We start from the raw sequence: 18,309 nt of genomic DNA on the forward strand, positions 1-18,309 counted from the left end.
ACCTGGGTTTGAGTTTAAATGGATACCACCACCACCCGCCCCACAATTTTCCAGCCTTGGCCCATCCCTGTTAGATTTGGAAGACAGATATAGACATAATTTCAGGTATTGAGCAGAATCAATATTATTTTATTTCTGGAATTTTATTTCAGCTGGATTTCTGGTGAAGCACCTCCCGTAACCTGTCTCTTTACTAACCCTCAACACTTGGAGAAAGCACTGTATCAGAATAGGTTGGTGGAGCTGGGTTGTTTTCAGCAGGGGCCACATCATCTCCAACGATAACAATGGGCACAAGGTCCATGTCCTGAAACACAAGGGAGGTAGAAGAATTTATTTTCACCACTGGCATCATCATGGTGACTGTCTTCAAGACCTTTATCTTCATTAAAGTAATTATCCCAAATTCTTACAAAGCAGAACTCTAACTGCATGGCTGATGCCACACGTCTTCAGTTGTAGGTAACTCCCTCCAGACCAGACATTCTCGAAAATGCACATAATTCTTATTATGTATTTAAATGATTGCCGGAGTTTCTAAGCAGTTTACATAAAAATGTAAAAAAACATACAGCAACATACAGCAGATAAAAACAATCCATGCAGAGGTTTTCTGGCTATGTCACCAGACAATGGTGGTTGCTCCTCACTGCCCTCTGCAGGCAGCGAGGAGGTTCATGCAGAGGAAAGCCAGTATTTATGAGGCAAAAATCCTGGAAATGGTCTCCAGTGGGGTCTGGGGAGCTCACTACATCCCGCTGTGCCCATATCTACCAACTTGAAAGGCAGAGTGGGTGCGACCTGGGAGTGTGTCCCTGCCATGGACGAGCCTCTGTCTCCGGCATGATTTGTGGTCGGTTTCTCCATAATTCAGACAATTGGCATTAATCAAGGGGCGCTCCTGGACCAACATATGCTAATGGGCTGCGATCAGTCAGCTGCTGAAAGGACTGGGCTTGGCTCTTTGAAGGTATCTGAATGTTTTCTTTGAAGCTTGAGAATCCTTACGACAGCCAGAAAAGCAAGGGGGGGACAAGGTGCTTTGTGCTTTCTTATGCTTTCTATGGTTTTCAAATGGTCTCCTTTTTTCCTGTCCTCCGCTACATGGTGAAAAGGATGTGTGTAGCCGCTGCTATGCTATTCTGTTTGTTACTTCGGAAAAGAGGGTGGAGGCTTTTGATTTATGCTCAACAGGGAATTTAATAAGGTTTTACTATACCTTCCCTCTCAACAGAGGCTGAATGGATTTTATTTAAAATTATTCCTGGATTGGACTAGGAGTGCTGTTGGAGGAATGCAGTGGGTGGGTGGGGGAGAGAATGAACTGCTGCCAAACTGATGTGGTAAAAAGGCTGAAATTGAGAAGAGATCTTGTCTTTAACTGTGTGCCGAGGAAGAACTCCAGAGTGGGATTTTAATGGCGAAGTTTGAATATGCACTCTGTGAGCTATTTATGGCTGCAGTTCATACGCTAGTTGGTAAACAGCAGAAGGAATGGAATGTGACCCTGTACCATCCAGAGAAACATTGTAAAGAACAGAGCAATGGAAGATAGTAATTAACTCTCCCAGCACACCAGGTCTGGAACAACAATGTATATGAAGGACACATGAAATGGATTATTTATTCATAAGATGCAACAGAGGTGCTGTTTGTAAGGTGAAAAAAGTGACCAGCTGGAAGAATGGTTTAACGGCAAGTGAAGGATGCCAACTGGACTCTAAATAAGAAATGATGCGGCTATGTGAGGAAATGATGATGATCTTGTGTTTGGAACAGGAGTGGGAAGCCTGATTTTAAGAGATTGCATTAAATTTGATTAATTTGGTTTGATTTGTAATAATTTGGAAAATGAATTTTAAAAAAAATGGAAAAAAACCCCGCAATCCATGCAGAAAGCAGGCTTGATGAGCCTGCAGCTGATGGTGTGTGGATGATTTCAATCAGATATAGTAACTGACCCCCAAGGAAAGCAGGTTTGAAGTCACTGCCCACCAGCTGATAGGTGATGACTTCAAGCCTGCTTATCAACGGCACTTCAAAGCCTTTGCAAGCTCTGCGTCTTGCTTTGAAGTCCAGACGGTCATCACCTGACATTAATGTGACATCAGATGATTGACAGGTTAGTACTCCTATCTACCTGTCAAATTTGGCCCACAAGAAGTATGAGAGATAAGGATCTGGTGTGCTGGCCAGATCAGGTTCCCCATGCCTGATTCAGTAAGTATGAAACCCCAGGAGCCACAGACGTAGAAATGGAAGTGCATCTCCTAGTGGATACATACCCTCTTTCCCATTCCCCCTTTCAGCTAGTATCACACCACAGATACCAGCTGAAGTCTCTGAGGAAGCTACAAATGCCTGATGCCAGCCTAGCAGCATTTTTCATTCAGGTTCATTTGTTTGCATAGCTCAGGTGTGGTTTCCTCTAGACGCTGTTGGTCTGCAGTCTTCCGAAGCAATTACTCTATTCTGAACTTAAAAATGAAAAGCATAATGCTGGTGGTCAACAAAATAGGTTTAAAGACCGTCTCAAGGCAAATCTAAAAAAATGTAGTATAAACACTGACAACTGGGAAACACTGGCCTGCGAGCGCTCCAGTTGGAGAACAGCCTTTACCAAAGTTGTCATGGGCTTTGAAGACACTCGAACTCAGGACGCAAGGGAGAAAGGTGCTAAGAGGAAGGCACGCTTGGCAAATCTACACCGTGATCAACTCCTGCCCGGAAACCAATGTCCCCACTGTGGAAGGACATGTGGGTCCAGAATTGGCCTCCACAGTCACTTACGGACTCATTGTTACAACTATGTTTATGGAAGACAATCTTACTCGGCTACGAGTGATCGCCAAAGAAGAAGAAGAAGCAGTTCCCACCAACCCCAGCCAGCATGGCCCATGGTCAGGAATCATGAGATTTGTAAATCAACAGCATCATATTGTCTAACCCAGGTATTTTCATCTTACCAGCTTTCTAGAACAAATGCTTACCATCTCCTTGTTACAGCAGGTTGCCTGACACCCGAAATGTGCTGTTGGAACGGTGATGCAGAACTCCAGCAAGCAGAACAGGAGAAGCACAGCACAAAGCCCGTTACCTACTTTGTTGAAAAGCTGCAGAACAGAGAAGCAGGTGAAATGACAACTCTTATATTGGTAAATCAGTCGTGAGGATAAAATGGGTCTGAGGAGAGCTCCTTGGAGGAAAGGTGGGATATAAATGTAAAAATTAACGAATTAAAAAAATGTCTCTGTGAAAGGGTAGGATAGAAATATTCTAAAATGAATGCACTAGCTTGAATATTAAGATATCAAGAAGTAAGTCCATTATTGAGGATGTGCAGTATCTGGCATTATGAGAATAAAAATGGGAGATTATCCTACGCTACATACCTCATCAACAGAACCTCCTCTCTTCTCCCCAGTTTCCTACTTTCAGCCAACAAAGTGACTCAGCTGTTTTTGAACAAGGATGTCTCCAGGTATTTTGGAAATAATTTTGAGGTGACATATGAGGGCATGAAATAGGAGGCAGCCATCTCAAAATTATTTCTGAAACACCAGCCTGGGAGGATGCCTATCTGGAGACATCTCTGTTCAGTTTCTACTTGCCTTATAGTAGGGAGAAGGTGTGGAAAGAGGTTCTAAAAAAAACCCTCCACTTTCATGTGAAAGACCCAGTGTATGAGACTGTAGCTACAATTGTATACACACTTACCCAGGTTTGACGTGGCAAAGGGCAAGGATACAGACATCAGAAAGCCCAACCACTAGCTAATAACACCATCAAGTTTGCATACTGGGAATGGGATGGGTGCTCAATCTTGAATTAAAATACTGATTTCTCGATTGATTCCCATAGGACGGTCCTTAATTCCATCCCAACATTTATTAATATCTTCCCGGTGTGAACCTGGAAAGGACCTAACCAGACAATTACGTGATTCTCTCTGGCCTTTTAATAGCTAGGTGAGTCCTCTTTTGATAAGGAAATGTGGTGAACTGGACTTAAGACTGGAAAAATGAGAAACTGAAACAGACAGATTTCTCCATCCCTAGCCCCTGGACATACCTTGGGTTTGGTTGCTTTGAAATGATGGTCAGTGGAAGTGGACAGGATTTCTCTCTTTACACACATATACAAGCCAAGATCCCGCTGCTTTGTTTGGTTTACAGTGATAACACTGGATTCTCACAGAAAGACAATCAGGCCTCTGTGCCTTTATAGCCCAGTTCCAATACTGACAGGCTACTGCTTCCTTACACACACACCACACACACCACACACACACACACACACACACACACACACACACGGTAACAGAGAAAGAACTAAGTCCTGATCCCCAAATGGCTTTCTCCTTTCAATAGAGCCCATGGATTGAGAGACGGGGGCACTGTAGACTCTTGCCAGGGACATGAAGATAATATCCAGCCATCCTGCTTGTTCTGTTAATCCTCTCCTGGCCAAATCTCAGTCTTAGAATCAAGAGGCACAGGGCTGTAAGAGACACTCAAATAACATCCGAACTAAGCCTCCCAAACTTACAACATTAAATTCTGATCATGATATTATATGATCAAAGTTATTGTGGGACTAGCTCATTTACCAATGTTCTCTCTGGATGAGAACCAGGATAGCCTTGGAAAAAATAGGGTTGATTTAAACACAACTGTGCTGTGTACAGAATTATGCCAATTGTTGCCGCTGTAGCACTTGTGACGTGGGCTCCCACATTGCATTTCACCTGAAAGAGTGATATGAAGAATCAGGATACCAAAAAGCACACACAGGTCTCTGTACACACTCTGTACACACAGGGTAATTACAGACACACACACACACACACACGTGTGTGTGTGTGTGTGTGTGTGTATGAAGCTGCCTTAGTCACTAACCATAATTAGACCATTTAAAAAACTTACAAAACATGAAAGATGTCTTAGATACAATTACCGGTAGCCCTTAATCTGTACTAATTGTGTTCTGTTTTTGTTTGAATTATGGTTTGTTATTGTTTCAGTGTCTCTGAGAAAGGTTGCCAATGAAACGTGTTGGGCAATTTACCATTCCCTACATTTTTCAGTGCCCCCCACCCGCCCACCATTTGCTGAAGACCGGCGCTACAAAGAAGTTCAGTTTATGGCCGAATACTCTTCTGTGAATATGGCCCTGGAGCAGTTTGATCATACTTGGGACTCATCTACAATGCTAAAAATGGGTTTTTAAAAGGGTTATGATAATCATATAGCCATATGACATTCTTTTAAAACATCAACAATGTGTTATTAAAATGTGACACCAGGTGACACTGCTGAGTTCGCCCTGTCAAGTAAGTGGGTAGACCAGGGGTCAGCAGCCTAAGGCCCATGGGCCGGAAGTGGCCCACGGAGGCCATTTAACAGGCCCCCAAACCACCCCCGAACCAAGCCGCCCACTTGGCGAGTCCCTGCGCACTGCACTAAACTAGGAAACTCTCTTCCGCAGCTCTGGAAATCACTTTTGCGCATGGCCAGATGCTGGAAATCGCTTCTGCGCAGGTGCGATTTTTGGCATCTGGGCATGCGCAGAAGCGATTTCCAGCATTGTGCTGCGCCGGTCCAGCCCATGGAGGACCTCCGTGGGAGTGATCCGGCCCATGCCCGGTAAAGCTTGCTGACCCCTGGGGTAGACTGTGCAGAAACAGAAGCAGAGGAACCAAATACTTCTTTGTTTTAGAATATCAAAAACATCATTCTAGGAATGTTTAAAGAGTGAGTATAGATTCAGCCCTGGTGCTCTCCAGATGATGTTGGAATCAATTTTTTTCATCAGCCCCAGCTAGCATGGCCAAAGGTCAATGGTGCAGTACTGGTGCAGAATAGTCTACTAACATTTGGAGGGCACCAAGTTGGGGAAGGCTGATCTAGTGGTATAAGAAAAACAAAATTTATGACCAATACTGGCCACATCCAATATTACAGAAGAGGAGAAAAAGGTATATAGCTCACCAAACAGCGGTTCCTATATTTTGTAGTTGACACAGAGATGGATCCGGAAACAATGAACTGTTAAAAAAAGGGGGAGGGGGGAGAGATGCATATCAATTCACTTCAAATTTACAGTAAAATACTCTCTACTTAGAAAAACCTAGTACTGTGAGAGTCTTGTCAGCAAAACATTCTGGCACCTGAGGCAAACCACAAAAGGATGTCTCCCCTCCCTGCCAAGGAAGAAGGGGCAAGTGAAGATCTAGATCAGGAGCAAAGATCTAGATCAGGATCTGCTGCCCACATGGATTCTGCTGCCTGAGGTGTTTGCCTCACATGCCTCATTAGTGGGCCAGCCCTTCTTGTCCACACAAGGACAGCTAGGGCTGCCTTTGAAAGGGGATAAACGTTGGCCTTCAATCTTACGTTTCTTTCTGCATTTATTTATTCTAATAGCATATCTCTCATCCCACCACAGCTTACAAAGTCAAATAACACAGCACCCACAATGAATATAATAGCAAGCTAAATTAAAAGCACATCAGCATTAAAATATGCAAGATAATATAGCAACTATTCATTAAATACCTTCTAGAATAACAAAAAGTGTTCATAGGTTATCTAGAGAGATGGTAAGAAAGGAGGCTTGGTGGACTTGCCAGAGGGCAATGCCTCTGGTGATCTTAGGGTTTGTGTGAGTAGGAATCTTCCTTGAATTCCTTTTGGAAGTGAGACATTTTAAAATAAAATAAAAATGGGCAGATTGTACTTTGAAGGTGAATCCCAGTATTTAAACTGAGCTCTGGTATTTAAACTGAGCTCTGGTTTCTGAGTTCAGTTGGTAACTAGTACAATCAATGTATTATGTACTGGCAATCATGCTCCTACCAGCATCCTGGCAACCCAATAATGAACTTATAGTTTCTGAATTCCAACCAAATTTTTTTATTTTTGAGATTCAAGTTTTCCATTGTACAATGGTACCTCGGGTTAAGAACTTAATTCGTTCCGGAGGTCCGTTCTTAATCTGAAACTGTTCTTAACCTGAAGCACCACTTTAGCTAATGGGGCCTCCCGCTACCGCTGCACCACCAGAGCATGATTTCTGTTCTAATCCTGAAGCAAAGTTCTTAACCTGAAAAAAATGGAAACAAATGAGGGGGGGGAGTGCGGATGACACCCCAAAATATGCACGCATGGGATGCATGAAATCCACTTTAAACTGCCATGTGTACACAGCCCCAGGCAGTCATGTTGATCCTCCATGACATTTCGCTTCCTGTCCTATGTGGTTTCCTGTTGTTTCCCCGCAACAGCCAGTCAACAATCTGCGATAACTCAGCATGCTTAGTCTGTTCAGCTGCAAACCTTGGGGTTTCAGTAAGCCTGATAACTCCACCTTGTGAATGGATGGTTCTATTTCCCTACACACAGTAGGAACATAGGAATCTCTAGTCATACTTGGAGATGCTGAGACTGGAATCTGGGATTTTCTGCAAGCAAAGCAGATGCTCTGACACTGAGCTGTGGCCCTTTCCTTATACATGCAAGAGAATACAGTGTTCAGTTTTGTTTATTAAGCAACTGTAAAATAAGCATGCTAAATTAGATGTCAAGCATTTGTTCGGAACTGAAAATTTTCCAATGCAGATTACCCCAGTTTGCCTTGGAACATTTTCCAGAACCAATTCAAAAATTTCTAGATCTGCATCACTGACTTGTAGAATTGAGGTTGCAGTTAGTATGTATGATCATGACCAAAACCTTCACTTAAAAATAATAATAAAATCCACTAGAAACATATAGCCTTAACAATACAAGAAAGAGAACAAGCATAAAAAGTAAAAAAGTTATTTTTTGTAACTATTCAATTCTTATTCTTTCAATGATTTTATTTTTAAAAATGTTAAGTACACCTCTCAGAAATGTTGAATAATAAGTAGCATATAAACACCTTAAATAGAGAAAAACATCTCAAATGCATTACAGCAAAGGAAAGAGATTACCCCTAATAATGTTCTGGCATTTCAAAATACAGTGGTACCTCAGGTTAAAGACACTTCAGGTTACAGACTCCACTAATCCAGAAATAGTACCTCAGGTTTAGAACTTTGCTTCAGGATGAGAACAGAAATCGCGTGGTGGCAGCACGGTGGCAGCGGGAGGCCCCATTAGCTAAAGTGGTACCTCAGGTTAAGAACAGTTTCAGGTTAAGAACGGACCTCCAGAACGAATTAAGTTCTTAACCCGAGGTACCACTGTAATCCAAAGGGCTCCTATTCTTCATTTATGTTAACTTTCATCACTTGCCTCCTTACTTGAACAAATGAGGAAATGTTTTTGAAAATTGCCAAGTCCCAGAGTTTAGCAAGCTGGATTCTTAAATGCGAGGCACAGAACATACTACTTACAAATGTTCCACTCCAGCATGGAAAAAGTGCACTATCGGCCAAAGGGACATAGAATGTGTCCATAATAAAAAATGAGACTATCCCAAAGCCAATTTCTATCAATCCAATTATGATCTGGATGGCCTGTAGGAAGAAAATACACAAACAATATTATTTTTAAACTGTTCCTAGAGACCTGGAAATATAGAATGATAGTTTTTGCTACTATTTTCATTTCACTGTTTTATTTTTATTTTTGCATTTCTTATCATTCCTAGCTGCCTTGGGCACAAATCCCGACAATACTGTGCATTAATATTTAAAGGAAGCCAATAAAACTGATATGAGCTTACTCTTCACCACAGTCTGGAAATATCACCTGGACAAAAGCTAGATGAGGTATTTTGATCACTGCAAAAGTAAAAGAGGACCTCTCCTTAACCGGATTTGAGCCAAGAAATGTGAAACCCAATTTTCAAGATATCCTAATCCTGAATCTGAAGGACAGGGGCATAGGAATTTGATTAAGTTCATATTTAAAGGTGGAACTGCTTTAAATGCACTTTCTGAAACAACATGGGCGTCGAAACACTTCTCTGAATTTTGCAATGCAGTCCTCCAATCAAATAATGTTTACAAAAATGCATATATTGGGGGAAGGCGTGTGTATAAAATGAACATATCAGTGAAAATAACACAGAGAAATGTATTACACATGAGGAGACTTGCAAAAATGTGTACACCAGTCAAAATATGTGTGTTAGTCAAAACAGCATACAATTCACAATTTTCATGGATTTTTTTAAGATAAAAAAAAATCACAAATTGCTTCAGAAATAGCGGGAACTGAATTTAAGACTGGAAAATAAGAAACCGAGAGAACAAAAATTGAGAGATAGATCATTCCTAATCCTGATTCAGCTGAAATACAAAAAGTGACAAATGAGTTCAAAGAGAAACAACACACAACTTTTTACAACCTGGCTTTGCAAAAGACAGTGCTTAGATTGCTATGCCAGCAGTGAGCCTGTAGATCTTCCCTCAGTTCCTCATGCCCTGATTACACCCAGAATGGGCTGCTCTAATGAGCTTTGTGTGGGTCTGGCTTTGAAGATGGTTTGAAGCTTCTTTTAGCAACTAAAAAAATAAACTAAGCACTGTTAAGTTCATGCACACACTTTCCACACCCCCATGAGCCAAAACCTTTCACTCTGTTCCGCTCATTAAAATGCACATGCACATAATGCACATGGCAGCAATTCCCTTCTGAAGGTTCCTTGTGCTGGAGGTGGGGCAGCACAACTACAGAGGACCTGCTTAAAAGCCCACCAGCTGCAGTAGTTAGGAAGGTGGGCACGAGAAATCTTAAGCCTCCCTGACTCTGCTATTGGCTCAAGCCAGCTATTTCCACCATTTTTCATCTGATAATCTCAACATTCTCTGGCTCCACTTCCCTCAGTGCTCCATGGGTCCTAGAAGTTCACAAGACCTTGCCATACTTTCTTAGAGCTTAAAAAAAACACCTGCTTCTTTCTTTTAATTTACAAACTTAATGTCCTTCCTCGTTCCTGGAGACAAAATTGAGAATGCAGAAAGCACTTCCTTAATTGGGGGTTATCTTGTTTTGCCTCCAAACCGGTAGGTATGCAGGTACATTGTATACCTGGGGCTCTCAGGAGAAAAATCCTCGGAGTTTCCCTAAAAACATATAGTTAAGGGTAGGCTGCTCCTCATTCATTCCCTGTACATGGGCATTCAGCATCAGAAAAGTGCTTCTCTCTAGGCTTTCCCTGACTCTCCCTGCCCCTCCATCTTCTCCCCACAACAACCCTGTCAAGTAGTTTAGGCTGGGAAATGGTGACTGAACTCTATTGTTAAGTGAGGGGGTTCAACCTGGGGCTCCTTAGCTTTAGTTCAATGCTCTAACCACTACAACACACTGGCTCATGATATGAGAGCTCTGCCTGTTGCATATTTGAAGTGTTGAAGTGACAATTGCTCCTGTAGGTAAACCACTGAAATCACCAGGGACAGAAACGTGAGCAGATGACATTTGCACTTACCCCTAAAGTCTTAGCCTCTACTTTTACATTCTTCTCCAGTTCCCTCACCCAACGCTTCCGCCCAGGTTGGTTGCTTCCAAGCTGCTCGTCTATATATTGTGCCACTCTTGGTGGTTGCCCAACAGTAGCATGGATCCCCTGGCCTGCCTGAATTATGTCGGCTCCATTTGGAAGAATGAATGCTATTATTCCATTTTGTCTTCTCAATGGATCTGTTGTCATAGCTGAATTGTCTGCAAAAACCAACCAACCAACAAAAACAAATCGAAATAGCAAACAACCTTCTCTCAGATTTGGACAAATATAACGAACTTCCCCCTACACACAGAAAGTGGAAGTTCCACTGAGCTATGGCCCTTCCATCTGTTCATACAAATCCCTCACATGTTTGATAAAACCATGTGGGAAAAGCACAAATGGCCTGCTTGGCTTCTGAGAAGACAGTCCCTGCCCCCAGGCCCACAATCTGAGAGACACAACCCAAAAAAGAAAAGGGCTGAGAAACCACAAATTCTTTGTTATAGAGGTCTTACCGATAACAGCAGGAATGAAAAAAATTATAGAGGAGCTGGTTGTTGCTGGTCTTTTAGCAGAGCCAGTGGAGAGTGTAATAGTTTTAAGAGAGTCCCTTGTACAGTGTCGCACCTCCCCGTTCCCCCTGCACCAAGAGAACCACCAAATAGTTGCTTCATTAAGCAGATGATAAACAGGACAAGATCTGAAGCCAGATGAAACACATACGCCATAAATCCCACGCACTAAGTCATAGAAGGAGGAACAGTTGCAATCAATCTTCTTTTACATGCTGTGTACAAGGTTCCCTTTCTCAACCCAAACAATTCCCAGAAATAAACCAACAAGTCAATGGACCCAGGCTCTGAATATTGTGGAGTCAGATATAACAAGCGCTCAACTCACTGATGGGGGATTAAGCCTTTACCACCAACCCATAATGAAGTCATGATACTTTGCTGGCATATGTACTGTCCAACTACTCAGAGTCCGTGTGGTCCTTTGCTTTTCCTCTAGTTCAGGCAGAGGCCCCTCCTGCTGACATTGTCAGGGTGATGTTCCACTGAAGACTGTCATGAGTAGTCAGGCTGCGGCACAGCTGAAGCATGAGTTCTCCTCAGGTGCCTAAGGTTCTTTAAGTAGGTAGTTCCTTCCATAGGCTTTGCATTGTAGGAACATGGCTTAGTTCTTTTGCACATCACCATTGCAGGGACCCATTCCTTCTCTGCTTGCATCCAGATCGGTCCCCATTCCTCAAGGAAGGCATAAAGCATTGGTATAATAAAAACAAAACAAAATAAAAAATTCATTCCAGTAGCACCTTAGAGACCAACTAAGTTTGTTCTTGGTATGAGCTTTCGTGTGCATGCAAACTTACTTGGTCGCTAAGGTGCTACTGGAAGGATTTTTTTATTATTATTATTTTTTGTTTTGGTATAATAATGTTGCTGATGGCAGCCTCCAGTTGCTCATGGGCTCCAGTAATCAGTAAAAAAAACATGACATAAAGTAATCCAACATCACAAATACAACATAAATCATATAGAATAATTAACAAATAATCAGTGAAACAATTGTTGTTGTTGTTGTTGTTCAGTCGTGTCCGACTCTTCGTGACCCCATGGACCAGAGCACGCCAGGCACGCCTATCCTTCACTGCCACTGTTAACAACACAACAACTCAAAAAAGCTAAACATCACAAGTCCCATTATAGGATTAACAAATCAAGGCAGCATTTGTAATCTAATATTGTTAAGCAATATTAACAACATTAACAAAATAGCAACTAAAAAAATAGACTAAGCACTCTTAAGTTCATACACACACTCTCCCCATGATTCATAGTTCTTCGCTCTCTTCAGTTCCATAAAACACACATAAAATACACATAATGCCTGTTGCAAAGCCAGCTCAGCCAGATGCCATGACGGAAGGGGTCCCCTGGTAGTGGGCCCTGTGGAGGTGGGGCTCTTGGGCCTACCACCAGTGGTAAGGTGGTTGTTGATTCTGGGTGGCCTGTCCAGGCGCCACTGATGAGAAACCCACATCACTCCCAATAATCAGGGTGCCCTGATTATCAGGATAATACCAATAATCAGGAGGTTGATTCCCAGTCAAGGAAGTCCTAGGTAAGCTTGTCCCTCCAGGGTGGCAAGAAAGGGAATCCTAAGCCAAATGGCACTTTCTTATGTAAAAGACTCAGGATTCCCATGCCACCTGCCCTTAAAATGGGTTCTGGTTATTCAAAAGTAAGGGGAAAGCCCTCTGTGGCTCTTTGAGAGGACACCAGTATCCTTTTCAAAGATGTGTCTTGGATCAATTAAGCACCAGCCCCAAATAAAGTTAATTACCTGTAAATGTACTTTCGTTGCCCTGCTTCATTCACTCTTTCTCAGTCTCTCAGTGTGTCAGAAATCTCATCAGGAAGTAATCGGCATCAGACTTAACCAGCAGACATCCCAGTTTAACTGGGCAACTTTAGATAGACATAACAAATGGAGGGTAATATCTTTGTAGGTGGGAGGAGACATCACACTTTGCCAAGGGGACAGCGTACTTTATTTCTGAGACTATATTATAGCATAGCTGAAAGACAGGTTAACCCATTGCTGCCCTAAACAAAGTCTGGAAAAAAGGTGAAGCTGCCTCAGCTATAGTATCGCCGTTGCAAAATGGATTTGCAGGGAGGAATGAGAAGACTTTCAAGCAGTGCTTTCCCCTGGGGGTACTCAATGGTACACAGTACCAGCACCGTTTCCCCCAAATGTTAAAAGTGTGGCACTTACTGTAACAACTTCATGGTGAGTACCGGCACCTTTTTTCCTAAAAGGTTTTCCATATTGCTTTCAATATAAATATGATTGGAAGTGATGAGGTAGAAATGTGGTTCACTTTGCGTATATAGGCAAATCTAACTAATCTGCCTTTTCCGAAACAGCATGTAATATGAAACATGCAAACCTTTGAAATGTGTGCATCTCTGAATTTTGTAATGCAGTCTTCCAGTCACGTAATGTGTACAAAATACATGTCCTGGGGTAAGGCATGCAAAAAATATATATATCCATAAATTAGTGAAAGCATACACAAATGCCTTGTATTTGGGGAAGTTGTGCTTTGCAAAAATGTGTAAATTGGGCAAAATTGAATACCCAGAAATTCATGCTAAATGCTGCTGAATTTTCTTAAGGACTTTTTTGTGGGGGGGGGGCAGCCCCTGTCTTTGCTTGGAGTATTTGTGTGCTTGGATAAAAACTTGAACATGTCTACTACTCAATGTTCTGTGTTCAGAGTTGCTCTTTGATGGAAAATGCCTCAGCTGATTGCTTTGTATAACTTGTACAGTAAAATGGCAACTTATGTGTATTTAACACCTGTAATTTCAACTTTATGCAATTGAAGGCTGTCCAGTTGAAATCACACAAATTAAAGGCACAATCACAAAATTAAATTAAAGTAATCACACAGGTTGAATTAAATCATACAAATTAAATTAAACCCATCACACAATTTAAAGCTATTTTGCACAGGTTTTTCCTGGCACGGTAAGAGCTTTTAATCTCTCCGCCTTGCTTACCAGGCTCTGGGATGCTCTCGCAAGATCTTACAGGAATTTGGACAGCCCCACAATATCTCAAAGAGCATCCCAGAGCCTGATAAGCTTGGGGGGTGGGGGTGGGGACAAGGCCTGTTTGGTGCATGGCTCCAAAAAGGTAAGGATGCCTGTGCTGGGTTGATTTGAATACACAAGTTTCTGCCTATATAAGCTATCCCCAGAACATAACCCAGATGATTTTACTGTATCGGTCAATTGTTCATTCAGTCATAGAAACAGAAACAGTTCCTAGGATACCTTTGAAAAAAAGCAGATTGTGTAATGTGCTTGCCTGCTAATTTGAACATTTGTGTTTGTTTCTGAGTTTCATAGAAACAGTACACAGGAAGACAGTACACAGACACTTTATTATTCACTGGCTGGAGAAAGCTGAAGAGTGAAAAAAACAATTCAGGAAACACACCAATTTCCTGTGGAAACCCCCCAGTCTAGTGGTAGGAGTTGGAGTTTAGATTTTGACCCAAGGTGACCTTCATTTTTATCAAGGGATGGTGATGAGGGAGAGATAAGCTATGCAGTAGATATACTTTGTACAATATTGCAACATAAGGAAGTTCTTTTACTGCTTCTAGACATCTGCTGCTATTCATATCATATCTAGTAATGTTTGCTTCTGGCAATAAATCTGCCTTCTGTAGTTGACCTTTGTAATGTTTTATTTTGAAGTCTTTATGATAAAATTTTAGGTTCCTGTTAATTAAGTTACTTCAAATGTATACTCATATTTGACTTTTCTGTAATGTTTTGTTCTGGATTGTTTTATTTGATGTTTTAATACAGGTTGTAAACCACTTTGAGACCCCCCCTTAAAAATAGAAAGCAGATTAAAAATGGAATGACTAAAAATAATTATCGTAGCTTTAAGTAAACAGCTCTAAACAGTAGTATAAGCCGACCCGAATATAAGCCGAGGCACCTAATTTTAGCACAAAAACTGGGAAAACTTATTGACTCGAGTATAAGCCAAGGGTGGGAAATGCCAACAGTGGCAAAGGTGGTGGAGGAGGAAGGAGCAGCCCGAAATGAGATTAGACAAATTATTATACAACGTTTTTGTGCCATTGCAGCCCCACAAAACAGTGGATGCGTGATTTTTTTGGTGCAGGCTGTAGCCATGGACATGCTATGTGAGCTGATGGTGAATTTGGGGTGACCCAATGCAAAAATCCTGAGGATCCATGTGCTTTTACCTCCCCTCTCCCAGGCAGCCTTTATTGCTAGCGTTTCTTATCTGGCTTGCCGATCTCTTGCAATCAGCTGCTGAGTGGAAGCAGCCTCTCTCTCAGCAGCAGCAGCAGCTATTGAAGACAGCAGCTTATACTCGAGTGAGGTGGGCAGTGTTGGTGGGATCAGTGGCCAAAATGGGCTGCTCCTCCCCCCACCGCCGCCAACCTCACTCGAGTATAAGCCAAGGGTTCGGCTTATACTCCAGTATATACGGTAATAGCTTCTGTCTTCAATAGTATATCTTCTTTTACTCTTTTGCACATGTTCTGGAAGTGATTGTTCCCTAAACACAGAAAAGAAGGTTTTACAAAGTTTGACAGTTTGAATCCCTGTGACGGGGTGAGCTCCCATTGCTCGGTTCCAGCTCCTGCCCACCTAGCAGTTTGAAAGGACATCAAAGTGCAAGTAGATAAATAGGGACCGCTCCAGCAGGAAGGTAAACGGTGTTTCCGTGCGCTGCTCTGGTTCGCCAGAAGCGGCTTAGTCATGCTGGCCACATGACCCGGAAGCTGTCTGCGGACAAACGCCGGCTCCCTCGGCCAGTAAAGCAAGATGAGCACCACAACCCCAGAGTCATCTGCGACTGGACCTAATGGTCAGGGGTACCTTTATGAGGTATACATCTGAACCCACATGTGTGTCCACCACATTTCCAAGCGGCTTAGAATCTTTTGCTGGAGTTAAAACGTGTGTGCTTTATGAATATGTATTTCTGCCCTTGATCTTATGCCCAATATGGCGTTCACACATCAGAGGAATAAAGGAAGATTAGTTTATTACATGAAATGAAAGTGACATTATTATATGGATGCTACTTCAGATAGCAAGGTTACAAATTTAAGCATGCTGCAAATCATACAGCACATGCACCTTAATCGGGAGAATAAAAGGATCCCGGACAACCGAAAAGCCTGAAGGGTAGGTGCAGCCATTTGCCATAGCCGTGCACTAAAAGTAAAGTGAAAGAGAGAAGGGAAGGATATGCCTGTCCTGAAGTAAGCAGAACCCAAGCCAGGGGTCTGTGCCTTCCATTTGGGAGTTCTACTCTCCCTGTCAATATCCTATACCAAAGTTGCAGTCACAGCACATAGCCTAGATGGGCAGATAACAAAGAATGTTAGGAAATGGGTCGTGTTGTATTTTTGAGATTGCTGAATTGTTAGTGAGATAGCAATGAAAACCTCTATCCTAGCCTCTTCGCGAGGGTTTGAGGGAAGACTATGCACTGTTGTTGTTGGCTGGAGGATCAGGATTGCCTTCAGTGGGACTTCCATCTTGTCTGAAGACAGGGTATGGCGATACAGTTGTTGCCTGAGAGACACACAAAATTCATTTCCTATATGAAATTTATTCATTGTCATCATCTTTGTTTTCATCATAGCATCATTTTCTGGGCTGCCACTGCAATCTTCATTAAAACAATTTCCCTTCATTCTTCCAGTGTATTAGAACTCCTACTGGTCTCCCTTCTTTTATGACTGGACGACCAAACATGTTGGAATAATCCAAAGACTTTTACTGCCAAGGGCCTGAGCCTGCTTGATTATGCTAAACAATTTTTAAAACTATGTTACGGCATGATTGGAAGGCAATTGTGATGATATGTGTCCTAATAATTAAGTGATGCTTTGTGTCCTAATAATTAAGTTATGCATCATTTTTACAGGTCTGACTGAGGTTACCACATAGTTCCTATTAGCTAAAAAGAGGGGGTCAGTGGTACTACACATATTTTGAATCTAGACAAGGTCTTAGATTCAATCCAGTTAGAAATGTTACAGGTAGCAGTGCTAGAAAAGACTGGAGAACCAACTCTGGTCACACTGGACCAGGGGCTCCAACTCCCATCAGTCCCAGAAAACACGACCAATAGTCAGGTTGATGCGAAGTCCAAAAATATCCGAGGCACCATGTTGGCTGTCCCTGCGCATTTCCACATGAGGTACCAATTTGCTGTCTACTCGTGGGAAATGAGAAATAAGTGCAGAATAAATGAGTTGTTTGAACAAGACACAAAATGTCCTCAAAATAGCCCGTAGCCATGGATGATGAGAGTCAAAGTTCAACAACATCTGGGGACCTGGTGTTGAAGAAAGCTGTTCTAGACTGCATCAGACTCAGGATCCAGACCCAGCATCCACAGTGAAATACACAATTTACATTCACAAATAAATATATTCCCCACACCATCTTCTCTGTGGGCTTTTAAATATGATCCTCTTAAAAATTGAACCAGATATTCAAATGCTTACCTCATTCTTGCCACAGCAGGTTGCCTCACACCCAAAATATGCTAAGGAAACAGTAATGGCAAATTCCATAATGCTGAACAAGAGGAGAAAGACAGCGAGAGCAGTACCTACGGGCTACAGAGCAGAGAAACATGCATTATATACTTTCCCCTCCTACCAGTTAGTTCTGTTGCAACTTTAGAAAGTGCACTGCTAAACACATTCTGGGTGTTGTTGTTGTTGTTTTAAAAAAAACCCAGCTCATGAAGATTTGGGGGCAGTACAGTGGTGACTCTAATGATTCTTGTGATCAAAGAGTCTACTGCTTACACGAGATACCTAATGTTTTAAATCCTCCTCAAACATAAAATGGTAAGGCATAATAGTTTGGGTATTGAACCCCAATATTTCCCCAACAATTTGATTTAAGGAGTAGAGGCCTGGTCCTCTAGTCTTAGACTGGGCAGCTTACTGAACAACTTGCTGGCACAAGCCCCTTTTGGGCTCAGTTCTTGCCTGTCGTGGATGTAATCTGCATTGTTAATGCTTATTCTGTATGTGATTTTTAGAGCTAAAGAAAGCCCCCGCGAGATGTAACTGAAATTGTAATTGTAAATCAATGTGGTATCATAGAATCGGAAGAGACCACAAGGGCCATCCAGTCCAACCCCCTGCCAAGCAGGAAACACCATCAAAGCATTCCTGACAGATGGCTGTCAAGACTCTGCTTAAAGACCTCCAAAGAAGGAGACTCCACCACACTCCTTGGTAGCAAATTCCACTGCCGAATCACTATCAGA

The 18,309-nt window shown here is 42.2% G+C and overlaps 1 protein-coding gene across 1 annotated transcript in view; it reads right to left on the bottom strand.

The window, feature by feature from the left end:
• Positions 1 to 115: 115 nt before the first annotated feature.
• Positions 116 to 18,309, bottom strand: part of LOC117041753 — a 47,466-nt gene continuing 29,272 nt past the window's right edge. The window contains exons 5-11 of the mRNA XM_033140899.1: positions 10,807 to 10,888; positions 10,423 to 10,703; positions 8,381 to 8,503; positions 5,991 to 6,047; positions 4,610 to 4,747; positions 2,991 to 3,113; positions 116 to 307 (exon numbers count right to left, since the gene is read on the bottom strand). Of these exons, the coding sequence (XP_032996790.1) occupies positions 194 to 307; positions 2,991 to 3,113; positions 4,610 to 4,747; positions 5,991 to 6,047; positions 8,381 to 8,503; positions 10,423 to 10,703; positions 10,807 to 10,888 (918 nt within the window). The 3' untranslated portion in view covers positions 116 to 193. The remainder of the gene's footprint in view (positions 308 to 2,990; positions 3,114 to 4,609; positions 4,748 to 5,990; positions 6,048 to 8,380; positions 8,504 to 10,422; positions 10,704 to 10,806; positions 10,889 to 18,309) is intronic.

This window comes from Lacerta agilis, chromosome 1 (genome assembly GCF_009819535.1).
Source record: "Lacerta agilis isolate rLacAgi1 chromosome 1, rLacAgi1.pri, whole genome shotgun sequence".
Classification (NCBI taxonomy): Eukaryota; Metazoa; Chordata; class Lepidosauria; order Squamata; family Lacertidae; genus Lacerta; species Lacerta agilis.